Source organism: Buteo buteo, chromosome 26 (assembly GCF_964188355.1).
Source record: "Buteo buteo chromosome 26, bButBut1.hap1.1, whole genome shotgun sequence".
In the NCBI taxonomy this organism is placed as follows: Eukaryota; Metazoa; Chordata; class Aves; order Accipitriformes; family Accipitridae; genus Buteo; species Buteo buteo.
The window spans coordinates 134,016-146,731 of NC_134196.1; the positions used below are offsets into that span (position 1 = coordinate 134,016).

The window sequence follows — 12,716 nt, forward strand, 5'->3', positions numbered from 1 at the left end:
CAGCCAAAATTCACATGACAATGCCATGACACACTGTTCACTTTACATGTGTTTTACACTTCTTCTCCCTCTATTTGGGTTGGGTTTGCCCTCCTCAGGACAGTACATTTTCTGATTTCTTTTCTTCTTAGTGGCAATTGTAAATCCATAGCCTGAAAGGATGGCAATTACTCTGAGCCAGCATTACTACTGAAAAATTTTCTGTCCTCCCTTTATCACTGCATTGTGCCACCCCATGCTGGCACTTCTGCCTGTGTAGTTGAACACAGTCTGGGTACTGACTGGGTAAAACATATCTTAGCAAACCAAAAACAGAGGCAATTTTTCAGCAGTGCACCTCTGTCCAACTTGTGAGGCAGCCACACAAACAGATGTGCTGACAATACGTAGGGAGCAACGTAATAGTGGGCTTAAGCAGCTAGGGCCTCTTACAGTATCAAGAGGCCACTTCAGAAACTCTCGAACAACTTCAGTAATATCAGCGGCAATTTTGAGAGATGAGGCATTTCAGTGTTTACGTAGTATTCAGTCTTATAGCCTGACTATATATTAACATTGAGTTAAGATAACTGTACAGAGTAATAAAAAAACCCACCTTCACCTAGATAAAATAAACCCAATAAAATGGAGTATGGCACCATCAGTTCACTTTCCTGGCACTGGTCAGAGAAATCAAGAATACGTTTCAAAAGGCTGACATGATCACTTGCCGAGACAACAGAGCACTTTACATTCATCACCACTGGGCTGAAGGCTACAAACTGAGGTAGCTTATGCAAGCCTAATTAATTTGAGTTGCAAAGCCGAAGCAGTTCACATGATCAAATCAGTCCTGAACGGTAAAGCTGATAACATCCAGCAGAATGTGTGCTTTTTGTAACACGACAGCAAATAATCACACTGGCACACCTAAAATTTAAGCACGGGAGTAGTTCCACTGAGCCAACGGGAATACTGGCAAAGAAATCAACTCCAGATTAAAACACCTTACTAACATCTATCTGCAGATGTGTGAACTATCCAAACTTCTCTTCCACAGTAAAAGGAGATCTAGACAGTACAGTCAGTAAGCCTAAACGGATTCAGCCCACCTTGAAAGAGATACCCAGTGGCTGGCAAACTGAATCTTTCTCTAGGCTCCGCTGCCTAGATCCCTTCTGACTCCAACACAAGCTTCTACACCTAGCTTCTTAGCTGATACCTATATTTAGAGGTCTTAAACTGGAGCTGAATTCCACCTCTAAGAAGCTTAAAGTTAATCACACATTAAAGTATATTGTTAAACCAAGGTCTCAATCAATATGGTTTTAGTCAGCAAGAGACCTGAAGAGCTGAGTGCAATAAATTCATGAGCACCTCAAGATACCGCAGGACTGAGCTGACAGAGCATACTTTGAGGTCTGCATAAATGAAATGCAAGCAGCGACGTTCCTCAAAAAATACATAAATACAAATGCCAAGTAAATCCACTGAGCAGAAAGGAGTTTCTCAATCATGGTTTGCAAGACCACCTACAGTATTTGTGGAATTTTTTCAACAGGGAAGCACAATCAAGCCACTAAGAAAGCCAGATTGCTGCAGAAGTGTTGAACTGCTTGGGGTCTTCAAAGATAGCTAGCAGGCTACTATAAATATTCAGGGCATTCCTACTTTTAACCTCATTAAAAGTAGTTGCTTTAAATCTTCCCACCTTGTCGTTTTCATTAGTACTTAGCTACTCATTCAGAAACATAGAGAGATAGAGAAAACACCTTCTTATACGTCTTGTAAAACCTGCCAAAGACAGCACAGAGCTTACATCCAGAGAATGTTCCTTAATAGGTTTGTAGCCCTACAGGGGAGTCATCTGACTCCTACGTATGTAGCTTCAGTCCTAATCTCATGATACAGGTAAACATAACCAAACATTTTTGTAATGCTGATGAAAAATAACTCAAGAACATGGTTTTGGGGAAAAAAAAAAAAAAAACCCAAACCAAAAAAACCCCCAAAACCAAAACCAACCAAACAAAAAAAAACCCCAAAACCAAAAAACCACCCACAACCCAAACCACAAAAACCCCACAAGCCTGATCATCAACAACTATTAAGGATAAAAAAAATTAAGTGTTAACCCTTTAAGACACAAAAATTGTAAATAAAAATTGCTAACTTTAAGTGGTAAATTATTCAGTGTCCCAGTAGCCAGGGTTTACAAAGTCTTATTAATCTCTCATTATAAAATTCCCAACTTGAAGTGATTGAGCAAACTCTTAAAGCACTGACTTATGCATGTAAACCAGTACCCAAGTGATCATTTTGAAAAAGCAGAGCACCAAAACATGAAAAAGTGTCAGTTAAAACTAAAAGAGCTTTTGTGAGAAGCATTGTCAAGAGCAGGTTCTGAACAGACACTCTTCTACAACCTTGAATACATCACTTCTGTCATCTTACCAATTAGCTCACTATTGCCTCCACAAACTTGAAAACATATTTCAAGTAAGAAGATAATCACAGAGCACAACAGATTTGGAATTAGAATTTAATAAACTGAAAAAGGATGCTACAATTTTACTTTTGTTTAAATTTTTGCTCTGGGGACTCACTATTCTACCTATGTCTTCCACATAGTTCATTATTCCCATTGCCCTTAGAAGCAGAACACAAAAAATCCAAACCCATACTCTCCCTGTCTCTCCCCAAAAAGCAACAAAAGATCATCTCCCATAGGCAGCGAGACACCTCTGACTGCTTGACTAAGAATTTTTAAGTCTACAAAACCAGAAACCTAGTACCAACAAGCATGCCCCTAAAGAAACTGAAATGAAATAAAATAGGAATGTAACCAAAATCTCCTGATTTAAGTAGATAACAACTGAAGCTCATTAACAGACAACTAGACAAGTCTATCCAGAAAAGTGGAAGAGGGTAACTGATACAGAATGAACTGTTCTGTTGGCAGCCAAAAGAATTAAATTTCAAAATACAGCTAATTCTTACAGCTTTACACTCCTAAGTAAAATATTTAGGGTTCCTTTAAAGACAACTTTATTGTTCCTTTAAATACAAACGACTCTGAGGAAGTAAGACACAGAGAAGTGCAAAGAAAGCTCAAAAAACTAGGAAGCTATGCATTGTTGCCAAGCCAGACAATGGAACTTTCCTAGTAAAACTCAAAACTTTACTAATTTGTATGGATGCTTTTTTCCTGGAATGTTTCTAATGTTAACCAAAAGATTAATCTGATCAAAGAAACTTGAGGATAACACCTACTGCAAGTGTTCCAAAAAAGTCTAGAAATAAGAAAAGACTTCATATGGTATTCTAAGAAATAACCACACACTTCATCCATCAAAAGAAGAGATAATATATGCAGAAATCTGGACAACAAAGAGAAAGTCTCCAATCTTCCAAGAAAAGTATACACACACTACTTTTACCAATACGTACTGCAGCCTGGGGAACATGATTTTTTTGTCAAGGGAAATCAATTCCTTGGCGGAGTTTTGAGTATTTGGCCATTAAGGAAAAGAACAAACTAAATTAACATAGCCTACTCATGTGAGTCATTTTGTTTGTCTTGTGTTATCTCTGAAGGTACTCCTTGAGTGCTTTTGAAAGAGCGGGTGGATTGGAATAGCAGAGAAGTCTGCATTTTGCAGACAGGAACAGTAATATGCAGTTCATGAGGATTGCACAGATTATCTCGTGACACAAAAAAATGGCAATTCAGGTCCAGTATTTTACCGATAATCTAGTCAATGAAGACATTTAACCTCATAAAATGCCCCCAGAGAACTTACTCTTTCAGAAGCATAAGATTCTAGACTTGAATTAAGAAAAAAAAAATGCACTCAATCTTTGTTACCTACAGATCTTGAATGCAAAAATGCATCAAAATTTTCCTATCAAAACTCTGGAGAAAATTCCACAGTCATTTTCCAAATCAACAATAAACTGTCTGGTCACACTACATGCCTCTTGCCCTTTCAGAAACTGTGCTATTAAGAGAGAAGGTCCATTTCTTCAGACCCATGACTAGGTAAACAGCAGGACATCACATGGGTCAGATAAAGCCTGTCTCTTATGAGTCCCTTTCCACGACTCCCACTAAAAGGATTAACTAGACACGTTTTGTGGTATGATGACTAATTGCATTATGACGAAGAAAAGGAAAGAAAAAGGAAGATATATTGACATTCACTGAATAAGCAGTTTATATTAGTACTCCAAGAGCAGCAGCAGAATCCAGTATGAGAAAGATGAGAACTTTCAGTGAGGACTTAACAAATTGGGTAAGCAGGCCCAACCTACGTGCTTGGTCTCCACCATAGGAGGCATTATTGCACGATACCTACAACTTTTGTAGTTCTAAAGATAAACATTCCTTACTTGCTAAAGACAGTCATTCTACAAATCTTTGCTTATAGAAATTAGACCACAATGAAAAGCTGTCAAATTAATCTTTCAACAGTATCTTCTTGTGGATTCTGATCAATGACTTTGTATGTTTTTACAGCATAGTGTTGTGTTCCATATCTTCCCCCAACCATGAGCTATTTCGCTCATCACACAACCAAAAGAGTGGACAACATAACAGATGTGTGAAGAGGAACACCTTCTTCTCCCTTTTTTCCCCATTTTGTTTGGACAGTAATGCCCAGAATAGTTCAAAATAAAACTACATATGCATTGATACACAAAGCTTACTTACCTTCAAGTCATTCTTTTTTTGTAAGTAAATATATGCAAGATGCATTACCTTCAGTATATGCTGAACACACCACATTAACTTCAAGACATCTGATTTTTGTGATATGACAGAACTTTGCAATACAAAAGAGTGTCTTTAAGGATAGGAAAAAAAATTTAGGAAGCCACAAGAGTTATGAAGAAGCTCAACAAGTGGGCCTTTTCTATTCCACTGCCTTTTTTATTAAGACAAATGCTAAGTTCTCTAGTTCAGTCCTACTATTTATTTTGCGTCTTCTTCCTGTGCTTCTTAGCAATTACAGTTGTGCCTACTTTTGCAGGGACTCTTTCAAAGAGGTAAGGACAGACTGTAACTATCGGTCTGTCAGTACAAGCACCAAAACTAGTAAAACAAAATTAGTGTGTGCATGCATGTCTGAAGCCCTTTCATCAACCAAAAATGTTATGGTAGTTTAAAATCACAGCTACTTGGAAAGCATATTAGAGGCCAGGTGACAAATCAGTTACCAAGTTTACAATTTTGCAAATGAACTTCATTCTGTATTTCATTAAAGGCTCCAGTCAGGTTAGCCATTTGGAATGATACAGCACAGAGAACCAATAATGCTTCAAATAACCCTTAAGACAGGTTTTCCAGTACTTATTTTCCCCTTTGCCACAGGGTAAGAAAATGTGACAAAGTGAGTAAGAAAAGCTACCAAAGTGCAGCCCTAAGAATGGTAGGCACATGGGACTCTGCAAATCATAAGTCTCTCTACTGTTAATTATTCTAACACTGTGGAACATTAGGTTAAATAATCAATGCAACGTAACTCACCCACCTTCCACAAAGAATAAGCTGTCTTAATCAGGCACCACAAGGTAAAGCACAGGCACAATGACAAAGCTACTGGCAACAGTCAAAGCCCCTAGTTTGCTATGCCCAGGCAGAGGAACCTCTACTGTAGAGTACACAAAAACCCAACAAGTTACTAGTATGCCATAAATGGAGATTTTTTTCCAAGTTGCCTTAGAATTTGTGAAAATGGCACAGTAACTGATATTGTACAGTAAGTGTCACTATCATGTTAAATGTATCTCAGCTTGTAGAAATGTAATTATTTGAATTTTCAACTGTTTTCACTAAAACATTTCTGAAGAAAGAAAAATCACCTCTCTTCCCTATACAAATATTTGTGCTGGATACTTTCTCACTACAACATAAAGTCTTAAGAAAGTAACTTTATAATGTATGCATAAATTGTATTTCCTTTTTTTTCTACTAGTTGCAACTGTACCAGCTTAAAACCACTTTGCTATAGTGCAATTCAGGTAGGTAACATCATTATTTTTTTTTTACGTTATAGCAAACAACGTTGAATTTTTAAGTAATAATTAGCATACAGAACAGGAAACTTCTAAAAATTAACTTCATAACCCATAAATTAGTTGTTTATAAAAGCTCCTCTAAACTACTAGAGTGCACTGGATAGATGCTTGCTAAAAAACATTAAATTAAAAGAGGTATTACAAAGAACAAATATAATACAACTTCTCCATTCTTATCTAAATAAAACACAAGATTTAGCTACATACAGTTCCAGAGAGCACATCATGAGGGCAGCAGTTGAGAAGGTGGCTCTTGCACACTCTGTCATCACTGAATTTGATTCGCTGACGGGTTGTGTCACCTGCAATATAGAAATCAGCACATCCAGGTTAGAAAACTGGGGAAGCCAAACATGTTCTGCAGATCACATGCAAAGCATTAACATTGCCCTGTCACATAGTGAAGGTCTATGGAAACTAGAACTTAAACCACTGTATGCTTCTTTGCCAAATAACACCAAAACCACAAATACGTGTTTTAATGCTCTATAATGCTATTTAACAATCCTCTCACACTTCCCCTTCAAATATGCAGCGTGAAAAGTGCTTGAAACAAGAAAGACAGCATTAGCTTAAAAACACTTTGCTACAACAGCATTTGTTAAATGAGCTATATAATGTTCTATTCAGATTTTGCATGAAATACTGATGTATTTGTATGCAACAATTAGCATATAAAAGCAGCCTCATAAACACAAAATTATACACACTGAGTCTTCACCGAATCCCACCTGATACTCATTTTATGATTTTGCTCTTGGATGCAATGCACCCTCTTACTTCTGATGAGAGTAGCATAAAGAGTTGGCAGAAGAATGATTTTAAATGCTTACAAACCTGAAAAAAAGTCAAACATATGGACATAGCCTACATGCAAAATTATTTTACAGATGTTTGCATATCTCTCTGTCATAAGCCATATTTTTTTTCTTTTCTACATGCTGCTTGTTGGGCTGGGAACATCTTAATTATATCTTCGGCATCGCAGGCTGTGGTTCCTGCATCAGCAGAAGCATCAACTGAAGTCCAATTGCAAGTTTAAATAACCCCATCTTGGAGCAAGACCTAAAGTCTTCAGAACAAAGTAACCAACTGGTATTTTGGGGATGAGGGCGGGAATATGTTTTCCTTTGAGTCATAACATAATTGTCACTAGTTGAGATTCAGAAGAGAGATCACTGCTATGGCTCTCTTGTTGTTAAGACACAGGCATGATAAAACACCTTAATCTCTCTCAGCATGTATCTATTAATTTTTTAAAACATAACAACTTGTTAAGATCTCTGATCACTGAAAACCTACTGGTGAATTACTGAAGCAAAGAGGGCTGCTGGGGAAAAAAGAAAAGACATAAAATGATTTCAGATAGCAGCCTTTTCCATTTCATCAAATATTTTAAAGAGTGTAGATACATTTTGTAGTTATTAAAGTTTTTTTTATGGCTTCATGATCTGAAATGCTGAGAATTTTGAATCTGTTAAACAATTCAAGACGCCAAATTCATTACTGAGGTAACTACAACAGAGGGGGATAAATAAAAAGCCCATATCTTATCAGTCAAGCCTTTCTTACTATTATGTAATCAGCTTTTTAAATATCAGTTCTATGCATAGGATGCTAATATATAACATTTTCAGATGGGCCAAGTTTCAGATTATTAAGCAAAAAAAAGTTTCCAAAATCACCACACACTTAATTTGCCTGCGGGATACAACAGTTAAAACCTGTAATCCACAGGCTAAAGACAGCTTCAAAGCAGTTCAACAATAGGTTTTCTAGAGGGTGACCTTACTGCTCAGTTATACTTACATTACTAAAAATTTAGACCAATCCCTTTATAATCATGCCTGCTACTGCAGTAAAAAGTTTTGAGTTTGGCTTTTCTTTTTTTGCTTTTTAGGAGGTGGATCTGTATTTTTTTTAAACACGTAATTGCGTTTGTTCCACATTCATTAACACATCTGAAAAGTTATTGATAACTCACGGCTCGGCGAATGCGGGGCCTTTCTGACACTCCCTTGCAGATTGATGTAGGCAGGCAAAGATACATTGAACCTTTATAAATAAAACAAGGGGCCAGATTGTTCAGTTTGTATAGAATAATAGACTCTGCCAGCAATTTTAACACAGCATCTAGAAATACATGTTGACTGTAAAGATTCTTCTATATAAAGACACATGAACAAAATCAAGAAAAGTATTTTAAAAAATACAGCTGATGGCCTAACAGCACTAACCTATCAGGAGTCAAGGATTTATCAAGACCAGAAATTTGCTGAAAGACTCATGGTTCCATAGGTAAAGTTGGCAAGTAGTATTTTCACAGATGTTACCTCAACATCTAGATGTAGCTTTTTTCATACCTTTACCACAACTAGGAACTGATGCTACAGCTGCAGTACAGTCTTTTTTTCATTTAAGTGGCTAGCAGGATAATCACAATTATCAAACTGAGATAAGACAACATAGGAAAAATTAAAAAAAAAAAAGTAGCAGAAACTGATCAATGACAGCCTCGAGAACATGTTCCACGTTTACATTTTAAAAGGTTATTCTTTCTGCACTGTGCCTTCAGTCTAGTATTTAAGAGACTTTCAGAAGGCTCCCATACACAGTACATTCAGGTATTTACCTTTTCCTTCCTATGAAAAGCAGTTTCATACATTTGCATTTCTTTTTAATCTATGCTCTTTCAGAAGGAAATGTCGATCAAAATGGTAAGGTGTCCTATAAGTATGTCCTAACAATGACTGAATTTTGTGTCCCTCTGGCAGCTCATTCAGAAGTCTGATAGCCTCAGAAGAAAATGCTTTTATTTCTTCATTAATTTTGTGAGCTCCAATACCCCTAAATAGTGCAGACCTGTTGGCAAAGACAGAAAACACATTCTGCTGCTGACCTACAGATCAATCATCTTGAGTAGGTGATGACCTGCGGTCTACATGGGTTGCTGCGGGGGGGAGGACGGAATGAAACCTACGGATCCACTATACACCTGACATTCAGCCTACAGCAAAAGAGACTTTTGCAGATGCCTTCTAAGAATTAAAATAACATGAATAGATGCGTTCTTAAGCCAAGGACTTCACCATTATGTCAGATAACCACGATGCTACTTCTCTTTGTCAAACCATACTTACGTTGATACAATCTTTGTATTGGCAATCAATCAGGTGAATGCTAAACAATGTTTAAGAGTATTAAAAAAAAAAAAAAAAGGCTTTATATATTCTGTAAGAAGAAAACAATATATCTAGGTACCACATAGCTGCAGTCATCTAAATTTTAGAAGTATCCTTAAACATTTATAAAGGGGACACTACCAGTGACATTTCAGGCCTTATTACAAGTTCTATTTTAATAGGTAAATAATCCAATTAGCGCAGAATAGCAACTTATTTAACTCTATCTCTGAAGAATAGCAGAGTATTCAACTAGTTGATCTTTAGGACTCATGCTCATTAAAGAAATCAAAGTAACTTAGCAGGGCACTGCAGGAGTCAACATCTATTACTATAAGCCATCCCTGTGTTTCCAATTAGATTTTCTCCATTAAAAGAAACCCAAACACCATATGATTCATAAAATTTATATGGAGATGCAGAAAAAATGACTCAGATTTTCCTCAAGATGCAGCAGTTTTAGTTTTACTTAAAGTACCTGGCCCAAACCACATTTCTGTAAGAGATGACTTTCCAGATGAATGGAGAACTTTGAAACAGAGTTGAAAACATTCAAGAAAAAAAGCCAAACATCAAGGAAATTTCTACACCTGCACAGCTCTTATCCTTCATAAGCATAAGGAAACTGCACACTAGAGGCACAAAATTAGAGATGACAGCAGTAATGTAAACTTTCTAAAGAAAGTTTTCTAGTTTGTATTAAACATACCGACTACAAAAGTAACATCAATATTCAAGACCAGTGCATGCTACTGACTAAGGAACATCCAAAGGTTAAGTTCACAATGTGCATTTGTACTATACAATTCACTTTGAAATCCTAAGTTTAAACCATCAAAAGCCTCCACAATGTCATTCCTGTTCAGTATATGTTAATCACAAACCAGCAGAATGAACACTTACGTATCAACAATACTTAGCATTATAACATGCTTATAACAATGATTTATTTGATCCAGCATCTCTTACTATTCTGATGTATCCTAATACACTACAAACAACAATCCCAGTGCACTGATGAGAATTACCCTTTATAATTCAACTGTAACCTCTAATCCAAACTAATGGTGCAATCCACGCAAAGACAATGATGTGCATTTTCATTATCATGCTTTTGACTTCCTGCATTAAGCTACATCAACCAAAACCGGTTAGCTTTCCACTCAAATTTTTGAAGCATGAGTCCCAACATGTTGGCAAGGGACTCCGAAAGCTTTACTCGTGAGGAGCTACAAACTGGGTGGAATATCAGGTTAAAGAATGCATATCAAATTTCATCAGCAAAGCAAGCCCTGTATAACAAGTATTCAACATCATTATTTAATTGAGGCTTATGCAGTCACAGAAGATGCTGTTCCTGCTACACGCTGAACAGGCAGCTTATTCTGATATTTTTGTCACTAACACTGGACGCATCTTTACCACAACACCTTTAGAACAATACACTTCTAAGCAGGACTGCTTCTGGTTTACACTATGACTGAATTAATACTTGTGAATGGAGAATATAATGAAACCATTTTTAGCTAATGCATTACAAGTAGAAAAATATAGGAATGATTTTCTATGAGGTATGAATATGCCCATTTGCTTCTTCATAAATGCCATTTCATATGGTGTCCCAATCCAGAGTAGAATTCCTCAAGTCCTTCACCATTCCCCTCATTTTTAAGGGCTAAAGTACCAGAACTTTATAACAAAGCCAACAAACACACACAATTCACTGAAACATGATCATTGTTCTTAAAGCCTTCTGATCACTCCTGATCGACAAATAAAGCATCTTTTCATGGAGTTTATGTGTTGCTACTACTTTCAGATTTCTGAGCTGGTATCAATTCAAAATTTTGGCTAGGCTTCACAGAGATTCGCATATACAAGACACTTTTTTCTGCCTTTACTTTGCTGCTGACCCGTATTTGAAAGAAGAGCTCTCAGAGGAGGCTCTTGATGCCCTAACCTGGCTCTCAGCCTGAGGCTACCCAAATGGCTAGCAGTCATTCCTAGGCTAGCATACCTTCCACCTCCAAGTGTAAAGCAAAGTGGAAAACAAATTCTATGTACCCTGAAAATACCAACCTCAACCCACCACCAATCCTTAAGTACACAGAGAACTCTTCAATAATCCCATATGGAAATGAAGAAATTAAAAAATGGGTTTCAAGTTCTAGATTATGCCTCTGTTACCATATAAAGTGTGTCACCAAACACAGGATGACCAAGCACAGGGGTGTCACTTCAACTCCTCCCAGACAAGGAGGACAGAAAAGCCACACGTTAGTAACCACTACCCATGATAACTGAATTGCCTAGTGTAAAACAGAAAAACTGCTTAAGGCGTGAATAGATAAAAGATAAAGATGATCTAGAACAAGAAAAGTGCTTTGCTAGTAACAGCTAAAGAACTGAGTTAAGAACTCCAAACACAGTAGCTCAGGTCAAAAAGCTAGCAGGTGAAGCCAAAGAGGTGCTGATTGACACTTCTTACATATGGGTTCTGTATATCTAAAGGCTCCAAAGATTTTTCTGCTAGTCACATAGCATAATATTTGTTAGGATGCTCGGGAAAACACTTTTATGACCACCTGTAAGGCTCAGAAGCATGCACAAATTTACTTGTCTCTTAAGAATAATCTAATTAACTTTGCTAGTTTTTCATATTTCTAGACTATAACCTAATTGTTATGTAGTGACAATTATTAAAAAAAAAACACTCCCCCACCCCCCATTTCTTTGCAACAGTTAAGTCTTAGCAGTTTCAAGACGTTGTGTTGTTCCAGAGACATTCAGATCTGCTCGGTGCCTGCACGACTATCAGAAATAATGATCCTACTCCACCTCTGCTTCTAACCGATTCCTCACGCTGACTCTAGCACCAGTGCAAGACAGAGGGGGTAACTGACCTGGCAGAAAAATGAACCAGTGGAGCAAGATGAGCTGATTTAAGATAGAATAGGATCTTTACAATCAGGCCTTTTAAAGAAAACTTGGCAATCTTTGCTCATTTCAGCTATATACTGGGGAAAAAAAAAAAATCCTGGGACGCTAATGTCAATTGTTAACATTTCACTCCATTTGTAAATGACTCGATTCATTTAAAACAGGTATAATCTTATTTGTAAGGATCACTCCCGTTTTCTAGAGAACAGGGATAGCAAAACCCAAGTTTACCTAAGCATACTATTAAAAAAATATTTAATCAACTTTACAGTTGAAAAATAATATTAAAAAAAAAAAAAAAAAAAAATCACACTTTTCCATCAGCTTGTTCCTAATACTTCCGAGTGACAAGTTCCCGCATCTCTGGTCATCAGCAGTAAATTCAACTTGAACTAACCTTTTAACTACTGACACATGTAATAAAAAGTCCTTTAGTTTAACTGCTAACAGTAAAAAAAACAGTATGAAGAAAACATTTGTATGTAAGTACATAAGATTAGCACCTGGTCCTCAGCACTCCTCATTCCTCAGTAT

General features: G+C 36.9%; 1 protein-coding gene across 3 annotated transcripts in view; it reads right to left on the minus strand.

The window, feature by feature from the left end:
- Nucleotides 1–12,716, minus strand: part of LUC7L2 (LUC7 like 2, pre-mRNA splicing factor) — a 30,087-nt gene that overhangs the window by 13,249 nt on the left and 4,122 nt on the right. The window contains exons 1-2 of one of the 3 annotated variants that reach the window (XM_075058225.1): nt 8,045–8,115; nt 6,268–6,362 (exon numbers count right to left, since the gene is read on the minus strand). Coding sequence is in view for 1 of the 3 variants with exons in the window: in XM_075058223.1 (XP_074914324.1) it covers nt 6,268–6,362 (95 nt within the window). In the remaining 2 variants the exon portion in view is untranslated. Of the gene's footprint in view, nt 1–6,267; nt 6,363–6,791; nt 6,815–8,044; nt 8,116–12,716 lie in introns of those variants that run through there. The other 2 variants (XM_075058224.1, XM_075058223.1) reach the window with 2 other exon arrangements.